The following is an 18,651-nucleotide window of genomic DNA, read 5'->3' as shown; positions in this document are numbered from 1 at the left end:
GATGGAACCATGCCCGTTCCCGATGACAACCGAATGCGACAACGTTGGCGAAGGTGTAATTAGCTCATGCGCACCTAGATCAGGAACTACGTGGCTGCCAATATCGCCACTAGCCTCCCACCGATCGAAGATTCGAAATAAATGTGGGACAACATTAGAGAAATGTATGGAAAGTTGGACATAGCAAAGCTATTTTCGCTTACTCAGGCTTTGTCGGATCTAAACTCGATTACCGCTTGCTTCAATCAATTCTTGACTCTCTGGAATGAGCTTGAGGCGGCTGAGGAAGAACTTAAAAGACCAAAAGAGACACTCAAACAGTACAGACAGATTAGAGAGAGGGAGAAGGTTACTCGATTTATATTGATTTTGAACGAAAGCTTCTCAATGTTTCGATTGCAAATCCTCACCATGGATCCCGTCCCTCCTCTCGACCAAATATATCAATTGGCTATCCAAGAGGAAAATCAAAGACTAGCCACGATGGAGTACATGAAAGGAGGGGAAAGAGTCGTCCTCGTCGCTTCAGCAGGGTTGTTGTAGTGAGCAACCGAAGCTCTCGGGCCTCCGTTGTGAACACAAAACCCAGTTAGGTCTTACCGAGGGGTAGTTCCCTTCATTGGGAAGAAGATGAAGAAGCTAACCCTAAGGCTTCACGAATGGACGACCTAGATTTAAAGCTAAATCAAGTGGCTCTCAGTAGGCCCATGTCAGCCCAGATGTTCAAGCCATCCAACGGTCCTCAAGGCACCACGTCATCAATAGGAAATGGATAGAATTTTAAAAATAGAGGTAAATACTATGAATATTGTAAACTCTCATATCATACAATTGATACTTGTTGAAAATTGCATGGGAAACCAACCGATAAAGAGAAAAAAGAGAGAGATTTTTTTACTTATCAGGTTATGACCAAAGGAATCGAAAGGGCAAATCAGACAATCACTCATGATCAATACCAAACCTCCATGAGGAGTTTGAATCAATTCGACAAATTTGTCCAAAGAATTCGCACAAATAATGGGCGTGAGTTTTTCACCGTAGAATGTAAATCTTTCCTTGCTTCTTGTGAGATACTTTACGAAACTTCTTGCGTTTATACTCCTCAACAAAATGGAAGTAGCTCGTGCCCTTAAATATCAAGTGTGCATTCCTAAAACATACTGAGGAGATTGTGTGGTCACAGCGGCTTATTCGATTAATCGCATGCCAACTAGAATTCTTGAAGGTCGATCTTCTTTTAAAATGCTTTTTGGAAAATATCTGGAAATCAGACATTTGAAAGTTTTCGGTTGCCTATGCTATGCAATGACTGTGGGTCCTCGGAGTAAAATGGATTCTCGTGCTATTTAATGTGTATTCATGGAATACCCCCTTTGCAAAAGGGTTACAAGGTTATGGAAATATCCATAGATCAATTCTTCATTAGCCGAGATGTTGTCTTTCATGAAGATATTTTTTCATTCTAGAAATAGACAAATTCATCTAAAACACTTAGGTCGGAGCCTAATCATCGGCAATTCTTATCAAAGGAGGATTTATCTGCAGCTTCACAATACTTTCTAGTGCTACCAGAGGACACAATCCCAGAATACTCTAATCAAGCAATTGACTCACCTATACCAGTCCTTGAAATGGACAAGTCACCAGTTTCGTCTCCAGAGCAAATTGTAAGTGAATCCTCTCAAGCACCATCTCAACAGCAAATTGTCGAGCCACCTCAACGTTCTGGTCGTCGTGTTCATCCACCCACTTGGACAAAGGACTACATATGTTCCACTGTGGATTCTTCAAGTACACATTATCTTGTATCATCTTACGTTTCATTTAATCGATTGTCGCTAGAACACATGTGTCGTATTAGTCGTATATCAGAGGAATACAAACCTTCCACTTATGAGGAAATAGCACGTGACCAATGATGGCAACAGGCCATGGAGGCAGAATTGAGTGCTCTTGTACATAATCATACTTGAGATATAGTTTTATTGCTTCCGGACAGAAAATCGATTAGCTGCAAGTGGGTATACAAAATTAAACACAAGGTAGATGGTTCTGTTAAACGGTACAAAGCTCGGCTAGTTGCTAAAGGATTCACACAACGGAAAGGGTTTGATTATCATGAGACTTTCTTCCCATTGCCAAGGAAGTGACGGTTCGCATCTTCCTAACTATCACTACTTTCCATAATTGGGAACTACATCAAATGGACGTTAACAACACCTTTCTCCATGGAGATCTCGATGAAGAAATCTACATGGAACTGCCACAAAGTCTATGCAAACATGGGGAGTCTCGAGTATGTTGTCTAGATAAATCCCTATATGGGCTCAAACAAACTTCTCAACATAGGTATGTAAAATTTACTGCTGCTCTCACAGGTGCGAGTTTTCAGCCCTCCAAGCATGACTATGCATTATTCACATGGATGGAAGGTACTTTGTCAATTTATTTGTTGATTTATGTTGATGATTCTCATCATGGGAAATGACAACCTTGCCATTAAGAAGTTTAAAGAGTATTTGCATCTTAACTTCCATATAAAAAATTTGGGACATCTCAAGTGCTTCCTTGGAATTGAGATAGCTAGATCCGACAAAGGGATATGTCTAGCTAGTGAAAATTCATTTTGAAGATTATATTTGAAGCAAGATTGTCAGGATGCAAACCAGCCGTTATACCATTGAACAGAATATGGGATAATTGATTTGGTCACTAAAATAAAATATTTAGAAGATATAATACGAATTGTAATATTATTTGATTTTATTTTATTTCCTTTTGTATTATAAATATGGGCATGTATATGTACGTAATACACGGAGAAATACAATTACAATTTCCTCCAATTCTCTTCATTTCTTGTCAAGTAATACATAAAAACAAACGAAAACTCGACATCAGCCTCAGTCAAACAATCAACGAGGCAAATATGAATCAAACTCACATCTAAACGCTATTGCACGGCCAATTATTCAAAAAGTTTCAGATCCGAATCATACCTATTTAATGTGCAAAAAACGAGGTTCCGAGTGTTGATTATGTCAACTACGGAAGCTTCAATGATCGTTGATGAACGAAATCCCTCGATGTTGAATGTTCCACTGGATTTGACTTGGTTGGGAACCCCCGGCTCCAAGGCTCTCCCTTGCAAAGCAATTCGAAAAAGAGCATGTCTGGTGCTCCTTGAAGATAAGGCCGGACGACGAACGGCAACGAGCGGGCGATATTAGCTCAGAAGGTGGATCCATTCCATCCAAAGAAGGAACCCTTGGTATCGTAAAATTTCAGGAAGAACAGCGACTTGGGGATGGACAACTTGGCTTCCAGGATCGAAGCGATTACGGCGCTCAGCTTCTTGTTCAAATCGGGGTTCAGCCCACCGATTGAGACCAACTCGCCGCTGGCGGCAGTTTGCTCGGTCCCGCCAAAAGCCATGGGGACTGATCCCTTCAACACAATCATCACGTAGGTCTCGGGCTTGCCGATGAGCTTGGCGACACTGGAGGTGGCCTCGGAGAGAATGGGGAGCTGTCGACGTCATCGAGGCTGACGTTGGTCGAGATGTTCAAACAAGGCATGTCATCATCGTCGTCGCCGTCTTCGTCTTCATCTTCGTCGTTTGGAACTTCGTTGCTTCGAGCTTTATAAAAACCGGCGACAGAAATGAAACCCCCTCTCTCTCTCTCTCTCTCTCTCTCTCTCTCTCTGCTAGCTCTCTCTCTCTCTCTCCCTTTTGCGATCTAGTTCCAACCAAGAAATAAGAGGTGGCCCTCCCGTCTGTGTGTGGAGACCTTGCCGAGAACACCCAAAAAACTTTTTAGCCAATCTTTTTCTAGAACGTTGAGCGTCTCTCTGTGGCATCCAAACATCTCGTGACAACCTCTGGAGTACCATGAACCATGATTAGGTAATGGAAGTGCCGTTTGATTTTGTATTAGCCATTGAATTAATGAATTTCAATTAATTTAAGGCCGAGCATTGTAATGGATGATTGTTTGGATGGAGATGTGTCTACAAGTGACCCAAGGATTTTATTAAGGTGCAAATTGATATAGAAATCTTATTCTTGATGGTGCACTTTATAAGTAGAATTTTATTGATTTAAATTATAAATTTTTGTGGGCTTATAAGTTGAAATTATGTGTTAATTTAAATGAGGGTTAAATGGAATAGGAATAGGAGAGGGTGGGCTGATTTTTAGGCCCAAAGACCGTCCAACCAGCCCACGCCAGCCTCCTGGTCGACCGGCCCATAAAGGCCCAAGACTGGCCTAGCATTGAAGCCCATAAACCTTGCATGTGAGTTGCCAAGTGGCATGGAGGAGAAGCCAAGTGTGATTGCCCCCATTGGCTCCTTTGGGCGGCTTCATGCAATCAAATGATTGCAAATGATTGTAGGGGAAGAAAACTAAAGAGAGGGAGGCAGATTGATGAGGGGAAATCGACCGAGAGAGAGAGAGTGTGTCATCCGAGAGAGAAAGGGAAACCAAGAGAGAGGAAGCGGGTGTGCGAGAGGAAGGAGGAGGATCGTCCGCCTAGCTCGCCGCAGTCCATTCGCCGCTCTGCCTGCCATTTTTGTTGCTGTTTGTGCTTGAGTTTAAGGCAAGTGAAGTCCTAAAACCTACCCCTTGCATTTATGTGCTGTGTGTATAGTAGATGGTAAATCTTGATTGTGGTAGATGGGATGAAATTTCGGATTTTTGAAGAGAGATTCGTTGGTCTAGCATGCTGTTTCTGGAAAGACCAGTCCGACCATCCGTGAGTGTGTGTGTGCTGCATGTGACTTTTTAGTCGGAATCTTGTTTTGATTTCTTCATGAAAGTTGTAGAGAACACCTTGAGGAACAACATACTGAAATTTGAGGCAAAACGAACAAGTATTGGTTAGTGAAATTATTTTTCTTTGGAGAAATTAGATCTGGAATTCGCCGTGCTGACCTTCAGTGATTTCGTGGTCTGTAAAGTAACTTTTTGTGAAAATCTCACTTTTATCTCTTAATGAAAGTTTTAGTGTACTTATTGAGGTAGAACATATCAAAAAATTAGAGGAAATGCACAAAAATAGGTTGGTAAAATCGTTGTTCTTTGAAGAAACTGGATCTGGGAAAAAACGCTATCTCGACCTAGTACAATTTCGTGATTTTTATAAAATCATACAGTTAAAATTTGATCGTGTGTCCTTAATGGAAGTTTTAGGTAATATTCTAAGGAATAACATAGTAAAAATTTAGAATAAATTAACATATTTAGGTCAGTGAAATGAGTTCTTTTGGAAGATGATAATCTGGGAAAAGATGATACCGAGAACAGGGGGAAATAATCGTCTATATCTATTAATCTAGAACGATTTGGGTTTTGATTTATTCATGAGATATTTACCTTTAAGAATTTTCTATAGGATGTCAAAATTTCAGAATTTTTGGAGTTCATTTGGGTATTTAATCTAAATTTCTTCCGAAACTGTGCAAGTTGAAATATTGAAGTTTGAAAACTGTGATGCCTGGACCATACTGTTTTGTGTGAGATTCTTTTGGTATGGAGTTATTCATGAGATATCTGCCTTTAGGTCTCGTCTATAATGTGTCAAGTTTTCAGAATTTATTAATGCCATTTACTAATTTTTCTGGAGTTTTAATTAGAGGAATGCATTTTGATTTACCCGAAACATTGATGTGTTTTGAAAAATAAATGAATTTATCTATGTGATGTAATACTTTGAGGGGTTGATCTTGCTGCATATGTGATGACATATGGCATGTTATATGGCATGAAAATTTGGTTGAGATCTTTGATATTATTGCATCAAATACCATGTTGAAATTGAGATACATGTGTGGATATAACTTGAGAAAATAATGAGACTGTCGGAGGTGTGAGCCGACGATGCCCCGGGAGTGTCGGGATGCCCGGAGTGTGGGGGTGCTGGATGCCCGGAGTGTGTGTGCCAGATATCCTTGGGAGTTTCGAGATGCTCGGAGTGTGTGTGCCGGAAGCCTCGGAGGTGTGTGCCGGGGGGATACCTCGTGATGCTAGTTGGGGTATGAGATGCCCGGAGTGTGTGTGCCGAATGCCCGGAGATGTGTGCCGGAGGTTCCTTGTGATGCCAGGTTGGATGCGAGTGATAAATTGTGGGATGCAAACATTGGTCCCTAGGAAGAAATTGATGTGATCTATTTGAAATATAAAGATCAAGAATTTAATCATGTGGATGGATATGCACAAATGGCATGGTGTTATATGCATGAATGCTTGATGATAAGTGCATGGTGGTACATGCACATATGGCATGGTGATGATAAGTGCATGGCGGTATATGCACATATGGCATGGTGGTATATGCACAAATGGCATGGTGTTATATGCATGAATGCTTGATGATAAGTGCATGGTCGTATATGCACATATGGCATGGGGATATATGCATGGCTGCAATGTAAGGTATGCTTGAATGCATGAATGATATGTGCTTTGTTTATTATGCCTTGATTGTTTTGTTTGACGTATTGAGTAGTTTGGTAAATCTTTACTGCTGAGTGGTTGTACTCACCCCTTTTGGAGATTAACATTTCAGATTATAAAGATGTTTTTACTACCGGTTGCACGCGGTACTTACTATGACATACCTACTGATGTTGATGTGGAGTGTACTGAGCATATCTGTGTCGGTGCCCCTGGTTTAGTGTTTGTTTGAGTCCGTGTCCTAGTGACGTATGATGTGGGTCGAGCTGATAGCCCGGTTATCCAAAAGTTTTTATATGTCCATGTCCAACATGATGGAGCGATGTTAGGAATGTTACCGCCGCCGCCACCCGATGCACCGGATTAGGTATGATGGCGCGTATAGCTATTGGGAGCTTATACTTTTTTGAGATAGCCGACGCTTGTTGATGGAAGGTTGTACATATTTGATGTGGGGTCGAGTCCTCTTTTGAGTGATAGCCAAGTATAGTTAAAATCTTGGCCTTTTTGTTGTATCAACCTTGATGTCCATCATAAAAATATAAATAAGAGTGAATCGGTTTTATCTGTTCTTATGGTGCGTAGGTGGTGTGTATTGTATTATGATTATTGGAGTAAGAGATTGTGAGACTTGTTTATGCTTCCACTAATAAGCTGCGCTGGGACTATTTTAAAAAAAAAAAAATCTCAAAGGGTATCAGTCTGTGAAGTTATATGAGATCGAGTAATTAAAAGAAATCACCTGTGGCGACCTGAAGGGGGTGCCACACTCTCCCCCTACTCTCTCTCCCCCCTTGCGAATCTTTTTTTTGTTACCCGTCCCCATCCGCCAGCCAGCTCAGCCTTCTTTTCGCCGGATCGAGCACACATCATCCCCCCCTCACAGGCGCGTTTGCCGGGGAAAGAGAAAGGACTATGGGCTGATTCTGTCGATCACTTCATTTATACCCAAAAAAAATCTTTGCGGAAGATGAAGTACCCTTTTGGGGGAAAACGCGTCTCCAGTGAATCTGCATTGTATGATTCGTTATCTTTTTATTATATAGAGTGAGGGCTTTGGAAAAGTTAAGGCGCTAAAAGTGAGCCCAAACCCGATTTTAATATCTACACATGGACAGAATGCAACTTTCTTGGATTAATGGTCCGACTCTTACATGTCATGTGACATGTGTCAGAGGATCTTCTCTATCATCTAGTTCGAGATAGAAAACATAGTTATAAATTGCTTTTAGCCAATTCTTTTGGATGAGATACGTACAACTTTAGTAGACGGAAATTGATGTTTACGTTGTACCAACACACATCCACCGAAGGAATTTGTGCATCGTCAATCACATGTCAACATCCACAGTCAGCTCTTCCACTTCCCTTCAATCTCATATTCATTTGCACATTGTGTGGATCAAATTCATATGCATAGTTAATCACACGGGTCTTGCAATGCGATTCACATAAGTGATGATTGAGATGGTAGTATTTGCTACGCACGAAGGTGTGCCACTTCCGTTGATTTTGCCGCCTATGGACCAAATTTGTGCCTAAACGAGCCCTCTTCTCTCTGCTCAAGCCTTTGAGAACATGGTTATAGACAAATGCTCCTTTCTCAATAGAGAAGCCACACAAAATCAAATGGTCCTAACTTTGATTAAAGAATTATTCTTAACTTTTGCTTAATCAATTTTTTATTACAAAGGATAAATGGACATGATATGTTTTCATAGCCAACCTTCACTTTTGAGAAAATGATATAAATGCTTTATGAACTTTGACCTAATGTTCAATGTAGTCTTGGAGTTTTAACCCAATGTAGGGGTGAGCATCGATCTAGGGTTCCTAGACCGACCTTAGATCAGCCCAACTCTGCCAGTCCTAGTCCGGTTCCTAAAGAGACTAGGTTGGTCTTTGATTTCGAGATCCTTGGACCAACATTATGCAGGATGATCCTCAATCCTGAAAGTTTAGAGTCAATCCAATCCAGACCAACTCTAACTTTATATATTATATATAATACATCTAAAGTATTATACATATATACATACATACATATATTATATATCTAATATAATATTTATAACGCTTTTACATATGGTGTTGCGGGTATTATTAATAGATGATTATAGGAACTTCCTATCTTGTCCTATATCTCCATGAGCGATTTTAATTGTTTTTATGGTTTCTTGCTCTTAGTAGGTGTAAAATTTTTATTATTACCTTATCTTAAATTTATTAAATATCTATTGATATTTATAGTTTTGTTGCACAATACTACATTGTCGATGGATATGTAATTTAAAATGGTAAATTTACTTTTTTCAGAGAGTATAAAAAATGAAATAAAAAAATAATATGTTGGTTTTGAATTGACCTTAGAACCGAATCGAACCTATTGAGTTGGTTCAGTCCTTAAAATTAAGTTTAATAAGGTCAGTCATCGGTCTCAAAAATCAATGACCAACACTATACGAGTCAATCCTAGTGTTAGGAGGTGGATCGGCCTAGCCCGAACTATGCTCACCCCTAATTTAATGTGCAATGTGGTCTCTGAACTTTTAATTTATTCAATGTTGATACCGAACTTTTAATATATGTTTAATTTAGTCATTAGATTACATGAAAATATTCAATATTGTCCCTGATATAAATTAATAAAATAACTACTTTGAATATTTTGATATAATTTATAAAAAAATTAAAATATGTATAAAAATTCATAAATCACAGTTAATATTAAATTATATTTTAATTTTTAAAAAATTATATTGAATGAATTAAAAATTCATGATTTATAAGCACGGATCGTGTCATTATCTCTAAATCTTTTGCCCATTCTCTCTGGCAAAGATCCGATGAAGCGCCGCCTTTTCTTGACCCAAATATTAAGATTTTGCCAGTTTTCTCTGGTAAAGATCTGATGAAGCGCCGCGTTTTCTTGACCGAAACATTAAATTAGGTGCAGTCCGGCTACGGAAGCCCAACTCACGTCGGTCGTTGAGGTGGAGGCCCACTTCATCTTGTTGCAGTCGCCACCGCTGGCCACTATCTAAAAAGGCAAATTGGTTCATGGACTCTCCAGATCTCCGCCCGCTTCATCCTCTTCCTCTGCAAAAACCTTCTGCACCAAAACAAGAAATAGCCTTCCACCTGCAAATGGAGACTTCCCCACTCCCCATTCTCTCGACCGCTCTTCTAATAACTCTCTACTTCTTCTTCCGCCACCTCCGCTGCCGGCAAGCCCACAAGCTGCCGCCCGGGCCAGCGGCGCTGCCAGTCATCGGGAACCTCCACCAGCTGGGCAACCTTCCCCACCGCCGCCTCCACAGCCTCGCCAAGTCCTATGGCCCCATCATGTTCCTCCGCCTTGGCAACAAGCCGACGGTAGTGGTCTCATCGCCGGAGGCGGCTGAGCTGGTCCTCAAGACCTATGATGGCATCTTCTCGAGCCGCCCGAGCGTGGACGCCCTGCACCACTTGTCTTACGGCAACAAGGGGATGGCGTTCGCGGAGAGCGGTGCATATTGGAGAGGCATGAGGAAGCTGTGCACTCTGCAGCTGCTGAGCCCGGCAAAGGTTGAGTCTTTCGCACCAATGAGGAGGGAAGAGCTGGGGAGGGTGGTCAGGAGGGTGAGGGCGGCGGCGGCGGCGGCGCACGAGGCGGTGGACGTGAGCGCGGAGGTGGGGCAGCTTATCGGGGACTTGGCATGCAGGATGATATTGGGGTGCAGCACAAGGGATAAGTTCAACTTGAAGCCTGTGATTCACGAGGCTCTGAACTTAGCCGGGGCTTTCAATTTGGCAGACTATGTGCCTCTTCTTGGAGCTCTCGATCTTCAGGTGTCAGTTTTCGATTTAGCTTATTGGACATAGTACAGTGAAATGGAATTTATGTGTAGTATAAGAGGCTAAAACAAACGGCATGAATCTAGCTAGCTTGATCTTTTACAGATGCAAAGAATTTGCAGCTTCTAGAACATCTTTTCTGGTTTGTTGTGAAGATAAAATTTTGAAAATCGAAAACCTCTGTAGGGAATAACTCGGCGTGCAAAAGCTGTCAATCGAGCCGTGGATGAGGTACTGGAGGACATCATTAGTGAACACGAGGAAGACACAACTGAAAATACGAGGGCAACTTCAAGACACGTTGCGGGCATGGGCCACCAATAAATGGCTCACCGCAAGATGAGCCGGTTCACGTGCTGGATCGACCAACATCAAGGCCTTGGCCCGACATGATCGCCGCGTCGTATGAGTCCTCGTCCGCCGCGATTGAGTGGGCCATGTCCGAGCCATCCGCCACCCGCACGCGATGAAACGCCTCCAGCGAGAGCTGGAAGCTGCCGTCGGGTTGGGCCGGACCGTCGAGGAGGCCGATCTGCCGAAGCTGAATTATATGGACATGGTGGTGAAGGAGAGCTTAAGGCTGTATCCGCCGGGCCCGCTCCTGATCCCACACGAGTCAACGGAGGGCATCGAGATGGGCGGATATTACCCGAAGGGGACTCGGGTCATCGTGAATGCGTGGGCCCTCGGGAGAGACGCCAACACTTGGGCCGAGGACCCGGAGGAGTTCCGCCCGGAGAGGTTCGCGAACAGCGGCGTGGACGTCAAGGGGCGGGACTTCCTGCTCATACCGTTCGGGTCGGGCCGGAGGGGCTGCCCAGGGATGCACTTGGGTCTGGTTAACGTGCGCCTCGTTTTGGCCCAATTAGTGCACTGTTTTGACTGGGAGCTGCCCTCGGGGACGTCGCCGAGCGAGCTGGACATGAGCGAGGACTTCGGGTTGTCGATGCCGAGAGCGAAGCACTTGATCCTAAGGCCCAGCTATCGCCTGCTCGTTTGAAGTTTTGCAAAGTTTTTTTTTTTTTTTTTTGGGTGGGTTCTACTTCCTCTGTACGGTTGTACGCCTAGTTCGAAGAAAAAAAGAATAACAGAAACGAGAAAGATGATGGGTAATGTCGGAATTCGAGCGCTGGAAAAACTCGATTTTCTAAAAATTTGAATTGTTGAAATGATAATGGGTCAATAATAATAAAAATGCCATGCATATTACTTAACACGTTTTATATAAATGCCATGAACGTGACCTCGCACTGAAATATTTTATTCTCCATCTTCTCTATTCTTTCTACATAAGAGAAAAACGCCATTCATCTTCCTTTAACAGCGGCGTTGACATCAAGGGGCGGGACTTCCAGCTCATACTATTCTGGTCGGGCCAGAGGGGCTGCCCGGGGATGCACTTGGGTCCCGTTAACATTCGCCTCGTTTTGGCTGAACTAGTCCACTGTTTCGATTGGGAGTTGCCTGCGGGGACGTCGCCAAGCGAGCTGGACATGAGCAAGGACTTTGCGTTGTCCATGCCGAGAGCAAAGCACTTGATCCTGCCGAGCTATCGCCTACTCATTTGAACAATTTAAAAGTTCATAAACCATATAGGACTACATTAACAAGTTAAAAGTTCAGGTACCACACTGAACATTGGATCAAAATTCAAGTGTAACAATTTAAAAGTTTATGAACCATTTATGTCATTCTTCTATTTAATTAAGCAAGTCCTTGTGTAATATTTGGGCTTTGCCTCTTTTAGTAAAAACAGAAAATACTCTGTAAATTACACTCAAAATGAAAAATGATATTAGGCACCATCCAACTTAATTCCATTGATTTTTACTTATTTAAGATCTATCCACATCGATTATATATTGTTCCTGGCGTTGTAAACTTTCTTCTCGACAATTTATCCATAGAACATATGTTTTCACGAAATATTTGGCGTGACGTCAGAATACCTAAATATTTATTGTGGGGACTAAGAGTAATCGAATCTGTTAAATTAAAATAGCCATCTCTCGCATAAAAGATTTTCTACCCGCACCTTCTAGTTGTAACTCATGACTGAAAGGCCATAACTCATCTTTCACGTGGGGAAAAAACATCCCACTGGAGGAAATGACGTTGTAGGCTTGAAGGCAAAAGTTTCCCTAAAAAGAAAGGAAGGAGCGTAGGCTAAAGTAGACAATGTGAGGTCGGGGTATAATACCCTGCACTGAAAGATTGGAAAAACTTCTTGGGTCGGTCTCGGAGCAATGGTCGTCTTTTCCATGTATCGCAATTACTCAGATGTTGTTTTTTGCAGACGTCGTGGATGTCTAAACTGCGAGTTGCTCGGCGGCCTGGCCCAATCCATATTAACTAGGATGATAGACCTAACTTGGAGCGACTTCCTTAGTTGTTGTCCGATACGGTCCTTTTACTATAGCCTTTATGGCTTGTCTCTGGATTGGTTTTAGAATTTGTGCTTCAAGTTGACGTGAGACCAGCCCGGCCCGAATATAGGAGCCGCGATTTCCCTGGCGAGGGCAACGGGGGAGGGCGGCGATCGGGAAGGAGGCGGTTGAGGGGCTAAAAGGACGAAGAAGGAGAAAGGGAGTGTTGTGTGCTCCGGTTTTGTGAGTTTTTGGATTAGGCATGGTAAGGCCTAACACCAAATGGGCTCACAGCCAGGAATAGCACATATGCATCCACTTACACGCATCCACTTGCAGATGTGGATTTTCTGTGAAGTTGGATAAATTGGGTCGGAAAAATTTCACAACAATAAATTTGTAAAAGAGGGAATTGCTATAAATAAGCATGAATGAAGGTTCATTTTATATTTATTTTTTTCTTTTTATTCATTCATTTTAAAATTAAGGTGGATGGAAAGAGGATTAAAAAGTATGAAAACCATCTCAAATCTTTTATATTGATATTAATTCATTCATAAATCTTTCCACATCGAATTAACTAAATTGGTATTAGTATGAAAAGTTTAGTATTAAATTAGTTTAAGTAAAAGATTTTGAATTAAATTAATATCAATGTATTAGATTTAAAACTTTTTTTTGGGTATTTGTTTCAAAAAATAAATACTAGCTGTCCCGTGACAGTTAACGCATCATTTGAAATGCTATCCACTAAACACCATGATGTATATCTTATGAGAAATTACAAGTTAAGGGGGAAAAAAGAACTACAACTTTTGTTTATATTAGCGAGGGTGTCATCATAACTTCAACACAAAAACGCAATCATTGTGTCCCGGGCTTATGGTAGAGTGGAATACGCTAGCTTCAAAAAAGGCCTAACTTTCATTACTCAGGATAGGTCTACAAGTAGATTTTTTCTTTAGCAATGATATTGACGGAACAATATCGTGTAGGTTTAGGCAACCCGTCGCTTTTCATCTGACCTATCTCTTCTGAGCGGACCTTATGTATCCGCTACCACTACGGGCTGCCTGTAGAAATCTCCATCTATCTCCAACTTCTTCACGAATCACGATAACCTCCGAGCTAGCTTGAGGCACTCCCATGGAAACTCCGGAGCTGGCTATTCTCTTCACTGCTGTCGTCACTCTCTACTACTTCTTCCTCCTCCTCTGCCTTCGCCGCCGGCAATCCAAGAAACTGCCGCCGGGTCCAACGCCTCTGCCCATCATCGGGAACCTCCACCAGCTGCTCGACCTCCCACACCGCCGCCTCCACCGGCTCGCCAAAACCTACGGCCCCATCATGTTCCTCCGCCTCGGCAGCAAGCCGACGGTCGTGATCTCCTCGCCGGAGACCGCGGAGCTGGTCCTCAAGACCCACGACGACGTCTTCTTGGGCCGCCCAAAGGGGCGGGTTACGCACCACCTGACGTACGGCGACAGGGGAATGGCGTTCACCGAGGGCGGAGAGTACTGGCGGAGCGCGAGGAAGCTGTGCGCGTTGCGGCTGCTGAGCCCAGCCAAGGTGGAGTCATACGCACCGGCAAGGAAGGAGGAGCTCGGGAGGATGGTGGAGAGGGTGAGGGCCGCGGCGGCGGCCCACAAGGTGGTGGACGTGAGCGCCGAGGTGGGGGAGCTCATGGGGAACTTGTCGTGCAGATTGATATTGGGGTATTGTAGCAGCAGCGGCGAGGATGAGTTCGACTTGAAGAAGTTGATTCACGAGGTTTTGAGCTTGGCTGGTTCTTTCAACTTGGCAGATTACGTGCCTCTTCTTGGACCGTTCGATCTTCAGGTACCATGAAATCCTTCTTAGCGCTCGCTATTCATCTGAAATCGTCTCCTAATTTGAAATTTCTTTAAACGGAAGAACTTTTCAATGGAGATAGTTTGCGCAAAAATGTGTTTGTGGTGTGTTAGACGAGGGGAAATGAGACATTCTGGGCCACAAAACAACCAAGAAAAAAATTAGAATTTTTTGTGAGATCCAGTCTTTACAGTTACTCAAAAACTGTTATACTAACAATATCCATTAGCTGTTCTCAATAGTTTACGTGCACCGACAGTACCATTTGGAATTTTTTTTTGGAAATATCGACATGTACTGGCCCAACCTAGATTAGACTTTTTAGTCATAAATATTGCTTCTCTTACTTATCTTTCGGATTTAGGAAATACTAAGGTACTCTGTTTGTTGCGCTTCGTTCGTACATACTTTGGGCTTGCATTTGCTAGTAACAGCTCGTGTCTATCCGTTTCCTCTTTGTCAAAAATTGGAAAAACTCCACTTAGTTTTTCATTATATCCTGTGCTCGATGTATATTATGGGGTTTTTCATACCTTGGTCTGTTTGTGTCATAATCCTTTCAAGGTAGGACTAGAGTTGGAACCGTTGCGTAAGAAATTCCATTGATTCCCCCACCATTTCGTTGACTAGGGATTGGCTCGGCGTGCAAAAGTAGTTCATCAAGCCATCGACAAGGTCCTGGAGGGCGTCATCAAAGAACACGAGCAAGACACGACCGGCAAGTATAAGGGCGATTTTCTAGACACGATCCTCTCCGTAACGCAGCACCCCATGACCGATTCGCAGGACAAACCCGACATGTTGGACCGGACCAACGTCAAGGCCATAGTTCTCGATCTGATCTCCGGGTCGTACGAATCTTCCTCGACCATAATCGACTGGGCATTCTCGGAGCTAATGAGGAGTCCACACGTGATGAAAAAGCTTCAACAAGAGCTCCGAGCCATCGTCGGAATGAACCGGATGGTCGAGGAGTCCGACCTACCGAAGTTGAATTATCTGGACATGGTGATCAAAGAAACCTTCAGGCTGTATCCGCCCGGTCCACTCTTGATCCCGCATGAGTCCACGGAGGACATCGAGATCGATGGGCATTACATCCCAAAGAGGACCCGGGTCATCGTGAACGCTTGGGCTCTTGGGAGAGATATCGATGCCTGGGGCGACGACGTCGAGGAGTTCAAGCCGGAGAGGTTCGCGAACAGCAGCGTGGATGTCAAAGGCCGGGACTTCCAGCTAATACCTTTCGGGTCAGGCCGAAGAGGCTGCCCCGGAATGAACTTGGCACTAATTAATACTCGGCTCTTTTTGGCCCAAATGGTGCACTGCTTTGATTGGGAGTTGCCGGACGGTATGTCACCGAGCGACTTGGACATGACCGAGGAGGTTGGGCTGTCGCTCTCGAAAGCGAAACACTTGTCCCTTGTGCCGACTTATCGCCTGCTTGTTTGAATTTTATGGAATTTCGTCACTGTTATAGTAAATCCCTAATAGTAACACATGAGACCTCGTTCAGTAATAAGATCAAGTTCCCATTAGAAGTTACTACGATAAGATGCTTAAATCTGAAAAAGAAGATAAGAAACGCTCAGTGTACTAAGGAGTGGGAGACAATTTTTTGTCTTTTTGGTTGTGGTAATAGAAATGATAGATATAGTTTTGGGGTACTATTTAGTACTTTACATACAAATTATTAAATTATCAAGCGCCGTTCGCAATCACTTCGAGCCCACGTTTCTTTTTGCCAATGTTAAATTGTCAAACTCGAACAGTTCTTATATTCACCTTGAATATCAAAACCAATCAGTGTCTGATTCGCAATTCTGAATTGGGATGGCCTTCGAAAATCTAACACAAACCCATTTTCCCATTTTCAAGTCTCTCCAAGGCATAGAGCATCAATTTGAAATTTCTTGGAGACGAGGACTTAAGTGTAGAATTTTGTGAAAACTCGGGCCGTAGCGAGATTTCAAGAAGTTTCCATTCAACGAAGCTTTAGCTTCATCCGTGGCGTATGTCTGACACACTCCACACATTCCGACACGCAGTTAACGAGTGTTGAAAAATCCGACATGTGATCAACTCTTCTCGACGCGCTCCGATTCGCGAGTCCAAAATTCCGACACGTGATTCCGACATGCACGGATCAATTTTAAAAATTTTCAATACTTGAGGAGTCAAAATGTAAATATATGAAAAAATAATGAAAATAACAAAAATAAAGGGAAAATAAAAAAATTCTTACTCTCAAGTTTCTCACTTATAAGTTCTGATCTTTCCATGAGTGACAATGGAATGCCCATCTTCTCGTCGGCGTCATTCTGTGGCCCCCACATACTTAAAGTTATAATTTTTTTTTGCTTCTTTCCACCTCTCGCAAGCATCGCTTGCGAATTATCTCTTTTGGTCTATGTTATTGATTTGTAAGTTATCTCTCGCATTTTCCGTGGCGAATTTAGTGATTTCCTTTTCTTTTGGTCATACTTCGAGAGTTCTTGTTCTGGATTTTTATTTTTCTTGAACCTTATTTTGTAGAGGAGCTCCAAGCTAGTCTATATCATGAACTCCGAACTTTGTTTATGACTATAAAAAATCTCACTAAACTCCGACAAGTATAAAAAAAACAAGACATGTTCCTTCAAATTTACTCTTTCATGTTTGCAATTTTTGAATTTCTCGTTCAATCTCTGTCAAATTAAAACAATGAGTGATATTAACAAATGTTGGATTAATATATTTTTAGTATAAATTATTTCTATGCTCTTTTTATTATTATTTATTTATTTTTGTATTTATATATAAATATATATTTAATATATAGCGTGTCAGAACGTGTTGAAATTTTATATTTTTTTAAAAATGACTTGTCGGTGTATCGTGTCGTGTCGTGTCGTGTTACTTGTCGCGTGTCCGTGTCAGTGCTACATAACTTGCGATGATGCATGGCAAAAGGAATGTCTTACCATAGCTTTCTTGGACGACATCATTTTATTAGAATACTCAAGTCATGTCAAGATTGGTCTACCATATAGCAGCTCGTATCATGAATTGAATTTGACCCACTTCTTTAAATATTCATCTACAATCAAACGCATATTGACTCTGTATTCCAATCTTAATATACTTAACGTTAGTAAGTTATATTTTAAGGTTATTATAAATAAATTTAAAAAAAAAACCCAAACCAATATGTTTGTGACAAATTTATCAAAACTAATTTTTTTTTACTACAAAAAGTCCCAAATTAAAATATTTGTGATAATTTTACCATTTACTAGTTTGTCGTTTAATCCAATTTAACAAAAACTAACAAAAGCTAAATTTATCACAAATATACTAATTTAAGATTTTTTGTGGTAAAAAAAATAATTTAAGATAAATTTATCATATATATATATATATATATATATCAATTTATTTTTTTGTAATATTAACTATTACATTTATTTATTTTAGTGAGTCAAGCTACTTTTACACTCTATTTAGTTAAGTCACACTGTGATTTGATCATCGATGTTACCACATTTTATTATTTTCAATGAGTCTTGTGTTACTTCGGAAAGAAAGCAACTGATAACTACCGGCAAAAGTAAAGTGCAAGAATAACTAGAGAAAAATAAAGGTATGATTGAATGTAAAAGTACAACAAAGAAAAGAAAACTTGAAATTGAATGATCGTTTGTCGATTTTGGCAAAAGGTCCATTATAGTGGTGCCTTTTTAGCTACTTATAATAGTATTCTAAAGGTAACTGCCGTTTTGCGGTAAAGCCGCTTGAATGGTATTTTACTTGCCCCTTTTCTCCTTGGTGCCATCACACTTTCAAGCATCTATTCCTGGAAGCTATGCTCATTAAAATACCTCCCCCTAACAATTGGATTTCTCCTATCTTCAACCACTCGTTGCATGCAATTAAAGTAATTTGTGGGGAGGACCATAGCCCCAAGGAGATTGACGGTACTACCGGTCATAGTTCATAATCTCTCTTTGGCACCTTTGGCATAAACTCCTTCAGTTTGCATGTCCTCTAAAAGTCGCCAATACCATCTCGGTCATTTGAAGGAATGGGTCTAAGTCAATTTCCATTCCCCTATCACCTTCCTCAGCAAATTTAATCTTACCTTGGCGAATTACCTCT

General features: G+C 41.7%; 4 protein-coding genes across 4 annotated transcripts; 3 read left to right on the top strand and 1 right to left on the bottom strand.

Moving 5' to 3' along the window:
- Nucleotides 1-2,810: 2,810 nt before the first annotated feature.
- On the bottom strand, nucleotides 2,811-3,581 carry LOC104425774 (macrophage migration inhibitory factor homolog). Its single transcript, XM_010038571.3, is given in 2 exon segments — nucleotides 2,811-3,527; nucleotides 3,530-3,581. Coding segments are annotated over 2 exon segments (345 nt in total). The 3' UTR covers nucleotides 2,811-3,234.
- Nucleotides 3,582-9,461: 5,880 nt separating this feature from the next.
- Nucleotides 9,462-10,621, top strand: LOC104425778 (cytochrome P450 CYP736A12). Its single transcript, XM_010038574.3, has 2 exons — nucleotides 9,462-10,291; nucleotides 10,484-10,621. Exons 1-2 carry the CDS (start codon nucleotides 9,521-9,523, stop codon nucleotides 10,619-10,621), a joined length of 909 nt encoding a protein of 302 aa, XP_010036876.2. The 5' UTR covers nucleotides 9,462-9,520.
- Nucleotides 10,622-10,763: 142 nt separating this feature from the next.
- LOC120289954 (cytochrome P450 CYP736A12-like) lies at nucleotides 10,764-11,297 on the top strand. Its single transcript, XM_039305367.1, has one exon. The coding sequence runs from the start codon at nucleotides 10,764-10,766 to the stop codon at nucleotides 11,295-11,297; it is 534 nt and encodes a 177-aa protein (XP_039161301.1).
- Nucleotides 11,298-13,636: 2,339 nt separating this feature from the next.
- LOC104425777 (cytochrome P450 CYP736A12) lies at nucleotides 13,637-16,184 on the top strand. Its single transcript, XM_010038573.3, has 2 exons — nucleotides 13,637-14,502; nucleotides 15,145-16,184. The coding sequence occupies exons 1-2, from the start codon at nucleotides 13,810-13,812 to the stop codon at nucleotides 15,964-15,966; spliced, it is 1,515 nt and encodes a 504-aa protein (XP_010036875.2). The 5' UTR covers nucleotides 13,637-13,809; the 3' UTR covers nucleotides 15,967-16,184.
- Nucleotides 16,185-18,651: the final 2,467 nt, after the last annotated feature.

Source organism: Eucalyptus grandis, chromosome 11 (genome assembly GCF_016545825.1).
Source record: "Eucalyptus grandis isolate ANBG69807.140 chromosome 11, ASM1654582v1, whole genome shotgun sequence".
NCBI classification, from domain to species: Eukaryota; Viridiplantae; Streptophyta; class Magnoliopsida; order Myrtales; family Myrtaceae; genus Eucalyptus; species Eucalyptus grandis.
This window is presented reverse-complemented; position numbering and strand designations above follow the sequence as displayed.